The 12,591-nt window shown below is 34.0% G+C and overlaps 1 protein-coding gene across 2 annotated transcripts in view; it reads left to right on the top strand.

The window, feature by feature from the left end:
- Nucleotides 1–12,591, top strand: part of PRKD1 (protein kinase D1) — a 123,305-nt gene that overhangs the window by 73,169 nt on the left and 37,545 nt on the right. For both annotated transcript variants that reach the window (XM_032188082.1, XM_032188081.1), the window contains exons 3-4: nt 10,158–10,289; nt 11,387–11,547. In XM_032188082.1, the coding sequence (XP_032043973.1) occupies nt 10,158–10,289; nt 11,387–11,547 (293 nt within the window). The remainder of the gene's footprint in view (nt 1–10,157; nt 10,290–11,386; nt 11,548–12,591) is intronic.

The following is a 12,591-nucleotide window of genomic DNA, read 5'->3' as shown; positions in this document are numbered from 1 at the left end:
TAATCAATAGTTGCAAATCTTGAAGGGAGACTAGCTGTAAATGATTCTAAGGGAGTCTAATAATATTTTTTTTTTAAAAAAGGTAATCCACTTGGAATAACATGCCCATCAGAAGAGCTGTGTTGTTAACCTGTCAACAGGGCATTTTGAGCTGCTTGGGTATGTCAGGAAAAAAGTACTGTTTGGAGAATATTTCTACTTTTTCAGTTTCTGAATTCATGGTCTCAATAGTTCATTGCTCTAGTAGGTTTCAAGTTAAATATAGCTTATGTAAAAAATACATCTTCCATTATCATTACTTAACTCACTGAATTTAGTTTCCTTGGCTGACTGCTGGTTTTATATTTTGAGAGGGCAAATGGGAATACACAATCTAATATTTATTTCCAGTGAATTATATTTGCAGCCTTTTGTGGTAGTTTTTTGACTTCTTTCAGGAACTACCTGAGGTTTGTAGCTAAAGCAGATCTGAGCACAAACAAGCAACCCTTTTTTCCCTTGAGGAATATAACAACTGGAAGCAGAAACTGAGGAAGAGATTCTGCCACAGGTTGTGAACTGCTGGTTTTTATACCTGGATGGTAGTGTGACTCAAGCTTGGAGTCATTCTGACTGTGAAATCTATCTCACTCTAAAAGAGGCCTCAAGAATGTTTCTGTTAACCTGCTTAAGTGTGTGACTTGCTGCCTAAGAGATGGTTAGAGAGCTTTCCTGTCTCTTAGGACATGAAGAGTCACCTCAGTTTGTTTTGTTGGTGCAAAAGGTTTTTCTATGACACTACATGGGTTTTTTGTTTCCTAGTTTTGTTGGTTTTGGCTTTCCCCTCTTCTTGAGTCCGGTACACTCTTAATCATTTCCTGTCCAAATGACACAAATCCAGTCTTTTAATCTCTCCTTATATGTAAGGCTCTTTCATGCCTACAGTGTTTTTTCTCTTTTGTCAGTTCTTCTCTCTTACCATAGTTCTTTTTAGGTTGATCTCTCAGAGACTACACACAGAACATCAAATGAGGAATACTGTTATCACCATTTCCCAATGCTTATTTCAATCCCATTTAATTTTGTGCATGGGTGAAATCCTGGGTAAGCCCAGTAAGACAGTAGCAACACTTTAATTTTCAGTGCAGTGATGGTGCACTGAATGTTTTGCTTATGTTTTGCTTATGTTCTAAACATCGTGCTTATGTTTTTGACCTCCAGATCTCCTGGCCAGGTACTGCAGATGTTTCCATTATCTGAATCATTCTTGAATTGTAGTAAACTGTTAAAAAAAAAAAAAAAAAAAAAAAAAAGAAAGAAACAACAACAAAAACTACAATTTATAGCAATACTTCATTTATTTGTTTTCCAGGTTATGTCATCTTGAATATTTTGTTTGCAAATTGTCTATTTACTTAGCATGGTTCAGTTTGGTTCTTCCTTTTTTAGTCTTATCCTAGAAAAGATTAAAGTAAGGATGAAAAAACACAATGGTTAATTACAGTCATGCTTTGGTTCCTTGTCTCTGGTGGTCTCGGGTCTTTGAAAGACTGTTAGTCAGGCAGACATTAGAGCATATTGACTCCTAGGGTACACTGCTAGTTAGTGGTCTGTAACTAGGCATCATACACCTGATCGCCATCCTCTTGACCCATCTGTTCAGCCAGTTTTCAATCTACCACACTGTCTACTCATTCAGTAGACATCAACAACTTCTCTATGAGCAAATTATGGGAAACAGTGTTGAAAGCCTTACTGAAGTTGAATTAGACAACTGTCCTTTCTTTGTCTACCAAGCCAGTCATTTCATTGCAGAAGTTTATCTTGTTGGCATGACTTCCCCTTGGTGAATCCATGTTGACTTCTCATGACTTTCTTGTCATTTATGTGCCTGGAACTGATTTACAGGATTAACTTCTCCATCGGGAGTCAAGGTGAGGCTGACTGGCCAGTAGTTTGCTGAGTCCTCCTTCTTGCCCTTGTTGAAGATAGGAGTGACATTTGGTTTCCTCCATTTTTTTTGGCATTTCTCTCAGTGTCCGTGAGAGTTCAAAGATTATCAGAAGTGGCCTTGCAATGATATCTGCCAACTCCCTAATCATAGGTGCATCCCATAAGGACTCATGGACATCTGATGATACTCTGCAAAAAAATAAAATAGTATATTCTTTATATAATGATATATATTTATGAATTCTTAGGGTAGTTTTTGTAGATAACTAAACTTTTGCAGATTGTTCCCATTAAAGTGAGTTTAAAATAGTTTAATGTACACAGAGTTTCCGTGGAGAGTTCAGCATAAGATTTTATTTTTGATTCCTGATATTTATACTTTTAGCCATCAGCATTTATTCACTGTATAACAAGTATTCTCTTAACCTTTTATGAAGCAAATTTGAAGGAATTACACAAGTGCTACTAATTCCTTTGGGAGACCTCTTCTTTTTGAGATATATAGTCCTGACAGCAGCTATGTAATCCATCACTTGATTTTTTTTTCATAAGCCTTTCAAAAAAAGTTCACTTTTGCAAGTCAGAGGAAATGAAGATGTAAAAGACTCATAGTAATTACTTCATGATATTAAATTAAATCAATCCAAGCATACAAAAGGAGCAAGAGGCTGTTTTTTGTTTTGTTTTGTTTTTAATTTGCAGCTGTTTCTTTTTGCCAGTAGCCAGAGTTCATTTTGAGCACTGCATCAATAGCTTCAGTAAACTCGTGCATTATTTCATTTTGATTTCCTGTGCTAAATTAATACCTCTGTAGTATAATTTTATGATTAACATGGCCTGAATGCATGAGCTAAGATATTTTTCCACTTGGGTGAAAAATGGGTAAATTCATAAAGAAAGGATCCAATGCTGAGATTTCAAATGTTAACCCTACTGTGCTGTAGAGTTTGTAGGTTTAAAAGTGTGGAATAATTTTCAAATAAACAAAAGCATGTTAAAATTGAACTTTTAAAATTGAGAATGTAAAGATGAATAAAGCATGTTGACTCATAAATGTTATTTTTTTTTATTAAAACTTTCCATATAAGTCTGAGCTAGCATTGGACAAATGATTCCAAATGGTTTACTAGCTCTTAGGATATATTGCTTATATCTCAAGTCATGGGTGAGACCGTGTACACAGCAACCCATAGTGAATCTGGCTACCAGTGTTTGTTTAATAGCCAAGGAGATGAGAGCTTTTGCCTCACTTGGATGTCTCCCAGGCTTGCTCACTGGCTCTCCTCCCAGGCTTCTGTTCATTAGCTCCCTACTGCCCCTCCCAGCAGGCAGGTAGCTGCTGGCCTGGGAAGACTGGGCATAAAGTTGTGTTGGTTCCTGCTGTACCACTGCTTGCAGCTGTCAGTCTTGGGCATCACCATCCAGAATGCATGGACATCAGGAAGATGGCCTCCATCTTCCTGATCTTGCCCTACTTCCAGAATTTTACTTCTAGGCAGAATACTCACGCTCTTCTTTCCAGGTCCATTTCTTCCTGAGATCAATTCTTCTTTTTGCAGACCTTCCTCTGCTACCTTCTCTTTCTGCTGGAACACCAAGCTCAGATTGTTTCCAATCTAGATAGCCCATATGCAGAAGTCGAGCATGTAATCAACCTTATATTTAGTGACTCAGTTTCCTGTCGCTTTAGATTCAGGTTGTGCCATTTTCGCTTTTGCTTGATGATATAAAAATTTGCAACCACCTTATACGAGTTGCAGCTAGCAAGTAGTGGACTTTTGCTTAAGAGCTCAAAATTAAATTCTGAACATTTATCTCCCTCTTCATTGTCACCACTACAGTCAAATACAGTCAAATACCTCTCAATGGTTAGCATTCATAATTCCGCTTTTTATTTTTAATCTAAAACGTTGGCATAAAAACAATAGTAGGTAGGAAAAGGGAAAACAAAACAAAACAAAAAACAAAAAACAAAAACAAAACAAAAACAAAACAAAACAAAACAAAACAAAAAAAAAAACAGAAAAAAAAAACGACAACAACAAAAAAAAACCTTACCAGTATTTAAGAATTTTCCTGAATGTAAAATTTAGAATGTTGACATACTAGGAAGTATATTACATCCAACTTTTTCTTATCCAACTATCCTTATCTCTGAGCAGAAAAAATAAACTAAAATAAACTGAGTGATTCTAAATCTATATATGTCTAGTTTTTAGGAAGTTTTAATTTCTGTTATGCATTGGAGTCCTGTTAAGTTTCATTTTTAAACCAGATATTAAGGTGGAGATCAGAGATCAAATCTTTGTCTTGTATGAACTGCCATAACTCTGCTGACTGTGGTGGAACTCTGAAAACTTAGATTTTTTGGCATTGATTGCCAAAAGGGAACATTAAAAAGAACATAATCTCCTGTCTCTTAGCCCAGTGAAGTTCTAGACAGAGCAATTACTTGCGATGGTTTAAGAAATGTTTGAAGTGGAATAATGTATATCGGCATATTATATTTGTTTTTTAAGTTGTGAATGTCAGCAGTTCTCATAGCAAAAGACTGGGTTAAGAGTACCTGTGGGAATTCAGTGGGATATATTATTTTGAAGGCATTCCAAATGGAAGTGTGTAGCAAGGGAGTGTCTGCTTTGCATAGTTGCATGGTATTATTGATCATGTAGTTGATGTTTGCTTATGCTGTGACAGGGGTGGTGCTAGGCGACAGTTCCCGTTACGTGAAACCCTGTTGCTTGAAACAGCAGGATCTTGCCTTTGCTAATAGTTCAAGCCCTTTTGAACTTGGAACTCAAAATGATTGGTAAATCATTTGCCTCTTTCTGAAAGCCGAACCTTGCCTCTGTGAGTTGCAATGGCTTCTTGTTCTCATTTCCAGCTGTGCTGACTGACAGATCTGCTCCTGAGCCCAGAACAAGGAACACTAGCCATTAATAGCCGAGTCATTAACAGACTTGATGAAATAGACTTGTCAAAACTGTTGTAGTTTCAGTGTCTGTGTTTTGGTGATACTAGGAATGCTTAAATTGATGATGACAAGTTAGTCTGAGACTTAATAGCATAACAATATGAATAATAAATATATAATGATAGCATATAATATAATGATATAATAAAATATTATTTATATTATATTATATATTTATGTAATGATAAAACATATAATTTATTATATCATTATAATATATTATATTGTTATAATATATTATAACAATAATATATTATAATATATTATTAGATATATTAATGTAAAATAGTATAATATAATGTAATATAATAATGTAATATAATAATATAATATAATGTATTAATGTAATAAGATATTAATATAATATAATAATAGCATAACAATTAAGAACATAATATTGTAAAGTTCTCTGCAGAGTAGTTGGTCTTTCAGGATAACGGTAATAATTGTATTACCGGTATATAACGGTAATAATTGTAATGGTAATAATCCAAAATATTTGGAGCCCATTCTTTTTTTTAGTACACAGTTTTATGTACTGCCTGAAAATTACCTTCATAACATCAGTGTTCTGTCAAAGTGAGAGAATAACCTGACATTACAGAAGCTTTCTTTTGTTAATAAGAAAGTCTCCATTTAATATGAAACATGTACATATCTGTACATGTTTAAAAATATGTACATGTACATATCTGTACATGTAAAAAGCCCTCTTTGTCAGCAGGGCTTTTATTTTTTCAGTGAATAACACAGGCATATTCTGAAAGTTAAAACTTTGTTAGTGGTTATATGAAAGTGTTTCTAGACATGTAATTTCAAAAAGTTACAAATGGAAAAACGACAGAAGAAGCTTAAAAGAATGTAATTCATATATTACTAGTTCTGCTGTTTCATACTCTGAAAAGATAAGTTTCTAAGTTTAACCATAGAAAGTTGACTATGCCATATTGAAGCCATGTGGCAGAACAATAAATATGAATTATCTATATACATATTAAGGATCTGTGTAACTTGCTAGTTAACTTAGTTCTTCTAAAGCAAGTTCTAAACAAACACTAGTTTCTACTAGTATGACTAGTTTCACACAATAGTGCTCTGAAATAGCATCATTTCATGTGGCAAGAAAACAGAATGCTCTCTGCAGAGGCTGATGAGAATACATAAATCTGAAGCCTAGAAAAATACTATTTTTACCTTTAAATTTAAAACCCCAAATGCTTTCATTTCTTTAAACACAGTAGAACATTGCCAAAGGTTCAAATGAAGAAAAAAATATGTTGGTGTGTTTTCTTCTCATTTCTATATTCTGCAGTACTTGCCAAATTTAAAGCTTTCTTAGAATAATATAAATATCCTCCCTGCCTTTCATTTTTGAGAAATTTATTATTTCAGTATAAAATGATATGTTAAAAGTTCTGGTTATTCAGTCAGGACAGTTAAAACGTAGAGCGAGAATCGTATTCATCGCTGCTCATCTTTACCATTGGTATCTTCTCATAATGCAAGAAGTATCCCAGAACTTTCCCCAGTTACCTTTTCAACTTTCAAAAGACATTAAATTAAATATATATAATTAAATTAAATATATGTATGTAATACCGTATGTGTGTTTATAATGGCCACTGCAACAACTTCAAGTTTGGCACTTTGGGATGTTTCTTTACTTTGGATTTTGTCTCCCTACAATTGCATTTACAGTACTACTGTTAAAAATGTGGTATTTATTTAGTATCACCTTTATCGCTAATATGAACTAAAAAAAAAGGTATAATAAAGTCATTTCTAAATTACTTTTTTTTGCCTTTGGTGTAGAAACAGTTTTTTATTACAAGAGCATTGGCCATGATAACGCATTAATTAATTTGCAGAGAGACCAGAAGGTTTGGTTACAGCTTTAAAGAAAAGGATATAAATGATTTCTTTGTGAGGGGATAAAAAAAAAAAGAGCTGAGTACAATAAAAATGGAGTTAAGGGAGAATAAGACTCCATGACAAAACACTTTCCATCCACTTAACAGCTTCAGATGGAACTCAATTTAGGACACAGGAAGAGAGCCAAATGATGAAATCCCTAAGGCAAAACTGCTTGTGGAAGGTTTTAAATTCAAATCAGATTCTACAGAGGTATTGGTATTTGCATTTGACAGAAAGTAGCGGTTTAATTATTAAAGGTAGAGTAAAATATTTTAAACGCATTATCTAAATTATTAAGCTAAATTGAAGTTAATGCTTTTTCTTTTTCATTTTGTTTTTATTGCACTGGTCATACTATTTGAAAAAACACCCAGTAAATCCATATAAAGTTTCTCTCCAATCTTCCAATATAACAAACTTCCTTTACTCAGAATAGGATTTAAATACTTGCATAGATTTAGATAAGTATTCAAGGAAATAGGTATAAGCATGTATATATATACTTAGATAATATATATAGATTATATATAATATATAGATAGATATAGATTATATATCTAATATATATAGATAGATTATATATATATATATACTTAGATTCCTTGCTAGATTGAGTCTTGCACTATTTTTATTTTAAACATAATTCCTGTTTTAATAGTGCTTTGATTGTTGTATGTATGTTTTTAGAAATAAAAAGTTCGCATCTCTGAAAACCACATATATGTTATAAAAATTCATTCATTTTCTTTTTTTGTTTGTTTGTTTGTTTTTTTACTCCCTTGAGGAGAAATACATACTCTATGACTGTCTTGTTTGAGCCTCTTTTTATTTTTATGTTAAGTGCAAATTTAAACTAGAGAAACAAAATGAAGGAACTACACTTTGCAGTTGTGTTGGAACTAAATGGGGCGTTTTGTTCTAGTTTTGGCGCTTATCTTTGAGAAAACTCACAGGTTTTCTGTGCTCATTTTATTATGTGAAAAAATTGAGAAGTTGATCACTGTATTATTCCTAAAGCTGTAAGTGGGTATGCTGTGAAAAGGCTAGAACAGAAAGCCTTGAACAGAAAGGTGTGGGGTTCCAAACTTGCTGTGAAGGAAACAGATACAGAGTGATGTGCTTTCAGGAGTCCATATTGCTGAAGGTGGTATGTTATATCGCACTGTATGAGTGGAGTTCCCAAACTGCAGAAGACCATGTCTTCATGTATATATCACAGTCACAGACCAGGCAAGAGGAGAAAAGAGGAAGGTGTGAACTACCAATACCCAAAATGACTCCTGGGTAGCATCTAAGGGAACAAGAGATGACAGAAAATACCAGTCAGATGCTATATGAGTCTATATGAGACAATGAGGAGAATTCAAGCTCCTAACCTATGAGCCAAATAGTGCAAATGCTAGTGCTGTGTTTTCTTTGCAGAAAGATTAGAGCAGGTCTGTGAACTGAAAAATTTCCCTTGCTCCTCTTCTCTAGTGCAGCTTTTCATAGAATCATAGAATGGCTCGGGTTGGAAAGTAACTTAAAGAAATCTAACTCCAACCCCCCTGCAGGGATGGAGTGGGCAGGGATGTCGCCCACTAGATGAAGGCCCCATCCAGCCTGACTGTGAACACCTCCAGGTTCAATCTACAACTTCTCCTGGCAACCTGAGAAGTTGTAGGTTCAGTATGATTTTAATCTATAATTTGATCTCATCCAACTGCTGGACAGTAGCAGAGCTGCCATTCATGTGTAGTAGACCATGCATAGACCATAGAGATGCACATTGCTTGACTATGTGCCACCTTTTTCTTCTAGTAGCTGCATGCTGGTGACCTAGAAGACCACAGAAATTAATCATTCTCGAACTACACACCCTACTGGGGATCTGTTGTCCTAGTTCCTATGATATATCTTAGATATGAAATTAAATAGGAAAGTTCATATGCCAGTACTTTGCTTTGATGTGTACAGATAAAGAACAAATTTATATTTTTATATTTTATGTAATATTAGTATATTAATTATATACTAAATATATAGTGTATATATACTATATAATATATAGTATATATAAATACTATATATACTATATATATACTATATAGTATCATGTATATACTATATAATGTATACTATATATAAACTATATATGTATATATAAACTTTAAAACTACTATATATCTACATAACTACAGAACTATCTTACATGTTATGTTATATGTTATATATTATATATCGTGTATTATATATTATATATTATATGTTTTATATATTATAATTTTAAAGTTTGAGTGCTTGATCATCCAATGTATGATTCCTCTTTGATTCAGTCAGAATTGTAAGAAGATCATCTGTCTGTATACACACAAAAGACAGTTGACTTGAGGTAAACAAAGTAAAATCACAAGAATTCTGATAAACATCTAAAATGCCTTCTGATTACTATGTGTTTTCTGGTATTCCAAGGAGAGTATTGCCATTACAACACTTGTTCAAGTGTTGCATTAACAGTGAACTTCACAGCTTTAGTCTGGAAAAAAATAGAAAAATAACAAACAAGTGTCCTTATGTGATTGGAAGCCTTTGAGGGTGGAAAAAAACTCCTGGCCTAACACTGCTAAATTTTACATTTTTTTTCTGTTTCCTTTAGTTTGTTGGCTGTTTTATTCAGGCTTCATGTCATCTAATTTTAGCAGTAATCTTTTTAATAGTCATCCATACTCTATTGACTGGTGAAGAACAGCCCTCCCCAGAGACTTGGAGTGGATATATATACCTTTTCTAAAAAATACCTTTTCTCCTTTTTCTATCTATTGAAATCCTATCCTTAGTTCCCTTTCACTTAGTCCCTTTTACTCCTTGTTCTCTATGAATTCTTTAGAATTGGACTGTTTTTCTATCTGTGTTGCTGTGTACATTTGTGTATCTTTTTATATCTTTGGTTAGGTTTTAGGTGTTATCCAATTAGTAACAGATAATGTAAACAACAACCTTGTATTAAGAAAGACATCCATTATTCAAGTTAAAGAACATAATTCATACAGCTGCAGCAAGTTATTAGCTTTGTTCTGAATTTACGTAAAATAAGATCATAAAGGTTTGTTGTATATTTTTAAAGGCCATTTTATTTTCCAGTGTTTTGTGTAGTGTGATGAAAAGTCAATTCTTTTATGTTCAAAAAACAGTATATTTACCTATGTATAATATACCTATTAAAAAATTCAAAGTACATTACCTACTTTTACAGCTTGCTCTGCATGAGCAACAAGGAAAGGCATAACAATAGTGACCAAAAGGTGTTTTAGTTACATTACTAATTTTACCATGTTTTGGAATAATCTCGTTGTTTCAGCTTCTGCTACATTTGAAGACTTTCAAATCCGGCCCCATGCTCTTTTTGTTCATTCTTATCGAGCACCAGCCTTTTGTGACCATTGCGGAGAAATGCTGTGGGGACTTGTGCGTCAGGGACTCAAATGTGAAGGTAAGGTGCAGTGAAGTAGGCTTTTCAGACTCAGGAAGGGAGTCTTCCATTCCATTTATGAATGTTGTTTCTGGTGCTACTTTTAAAGTTGCTTGATATCAAAAGAATTATACAGTTGGTAGAGACATTAAGAACAAACTGTCGTAATAATAAACTAACTGATTAAGGAACTGATCTTTTTGAATCCTCTGAGGTCTCCTAGATAGTGATCATGTGGACATGTGAAAAAAAAAAAAAAGTGTATAAATATTTTATATTTATAGTGTATAAATATTTTTAAGGAAAGGTTATCTGTATTTTATTTAGAATAGAATAGTCCAGTTGGAAGGGACCTTAAAAGATCATCTAGTCCAGCTGCCTGATCACTTCAGGGCTAACTAAAAGTTAAAGTCTATTAATGAGGGCATTGTCCAAATGCCTCTTGAACACAAACAGGCATGGGGCATCAACTACCTGTCAGGGAAATCTTGTTCCACAAAAAGTGTTCCACACCTTCACCACAAATTATGTTTTTCTAATGTCCACTCTGAATGTGACACAGCATTATGCTATTCCCTTGGGTCCTGTCATCGGTTACTAGGGAGAAGAGACCGGCACCTCCCTCCCCACTTCCCGTTCAAGAGAACTCTCCTGACTTCTCAATGAGTCTGAGCCTATTTCCTAATTCTATATCACATGAATTCAGTTCATTAAAGTGAAATTACTATCAGTCCATATGAAGTTGTAATAGCTGTCTTTTCTCATTTAACCAGAACTATTTGACCCCTGCCAGACTGTGTATGCAATGGAATATACTATGTCCAGTGAAAGACTTCCTTACTTCCCAAATAGTTGTCACAGAACTTTCCTGCTCTTTCAGAACATTGATTTTTGAAAAATGAAAGAAACAACATTGATTATAGACAAAAGCTTTCCAGAGCTTGTAACTTACTCTCTCTAAAAATTTGTAAAATATAGGAACTAAACAAGCAGAGTAAAGGAAAAACGTTCAGTCAAAATTAATGTGTCATTTGTATTTACTAAATAATAATAAAAAGTGTTCTTTTCTCTTTCCAGTAATAAACTGTAATCAAATAGTTGTAAACTTCTCTTTACAGGATGTGGCCTAAATTACCATAAGAGATGTGCATTTAAAATTCCTAACAACTGCAGTGGCGTACGGAAAAGGCGCCTGTCAAATGTTTCCTTAACAGGACTCAGCTCTGTTCGTACAGTTTCTGCAGAACCTTCACCCAGTATGCCGGATGAAGTCCTTCTGGTACGCAATTCCTTAGCTATGGAGGGCACAGATGTTGCTATTAAGCAATGACATTTAGTGCTATAGGATCTGTTTTTGCTTGTTGTAGACTACAGAGGAGGGGGTAGTATGCAAATTATAAAGCTATGCTGTGGGAAAAGGCATCTTGACGTAAAAGGGAGGTCACCAGCTTAAGGTATGTGAGATTGAGGTATGTGTCACTTCTGATACTCCCAGTAGTCTCTTACCTTTGTGAAGAATTAGGTTATGTTGAAGGTCTGAAACTGCCACCTATAGTGAAGAGAGAAGCTGTATCTTGGAGGATGTTTTCCCTGGAACTAGGAGTTAAATTTCTTCTGCAGCAGATGATTGTGTCCAGTAATTCATGATATAGGGAAGAAGGGGCCTCAAAATACTGAGCCAAATACCACTGCATCAAACACAGTATTTTTAACAGTCAAGGCTATAGTTAATTCACTTCAGCCTGTATGTTTAACGTATTTCTTAGTGTTCAGAAGAAAGAAAAATCTTCTTTATTTCCCTAAACAAGTCTTTGTGGTGAATGTAGTATATATGGAATGTGTGTACTTATCTGTGCATATGTGTGTAGATGTAGATGTACAAGATACACACCTGCACACATACATATACAGCATATTTGTGTATACATTAATACAGTACTTTTCTGTCATGAAAACAAGACATCTGAGAACTAAATGCAACGACTGAAATAAGTTAGAATATTTTAATCTTTGCAATATTTGTTCTTTTTAACATTAATGGTCATAATATACTGTAATAGTTAAGAATTTACACTGTGTGTAAATGACTCCACTCCTAAGTGAAAGTTTTGAAAACTTTAAGGTTTGAAAGAGAGGAAAGAATTTATAAGCACACACAACAATTATCGTGTTTTCCTCTCAATTAGAATATTAAACTTATTAAACTTGACATACTTAAAGGACACTATTGCAAATGATGTAGACCTGGTGTTATATGCAGTGCCATCTATGAGCCATAATTATGTACTTATGCTGCTGATTATCATTAGCCTAAAGCTACTTG

This window comes from Aythya fuligula, chromosome 5 (assembly GCF_009819795.1).
Source record: "Aythya fuligula isolate bAytFul2 chromosome 5, bAytFul2.pri, whole genome shotgun sequence".
Taxonomy (NCBI): Eukaryota; Metazoa; Chordata; class Aves; order Anseriformes; family Anatidae; genus Aythya; species Aythya fuligula.
The sequence above is the reverse complement of the archived record's forward strand: the minus strand, read 5'-3'. Positions and strand labels throughout refer to the sequence as shown.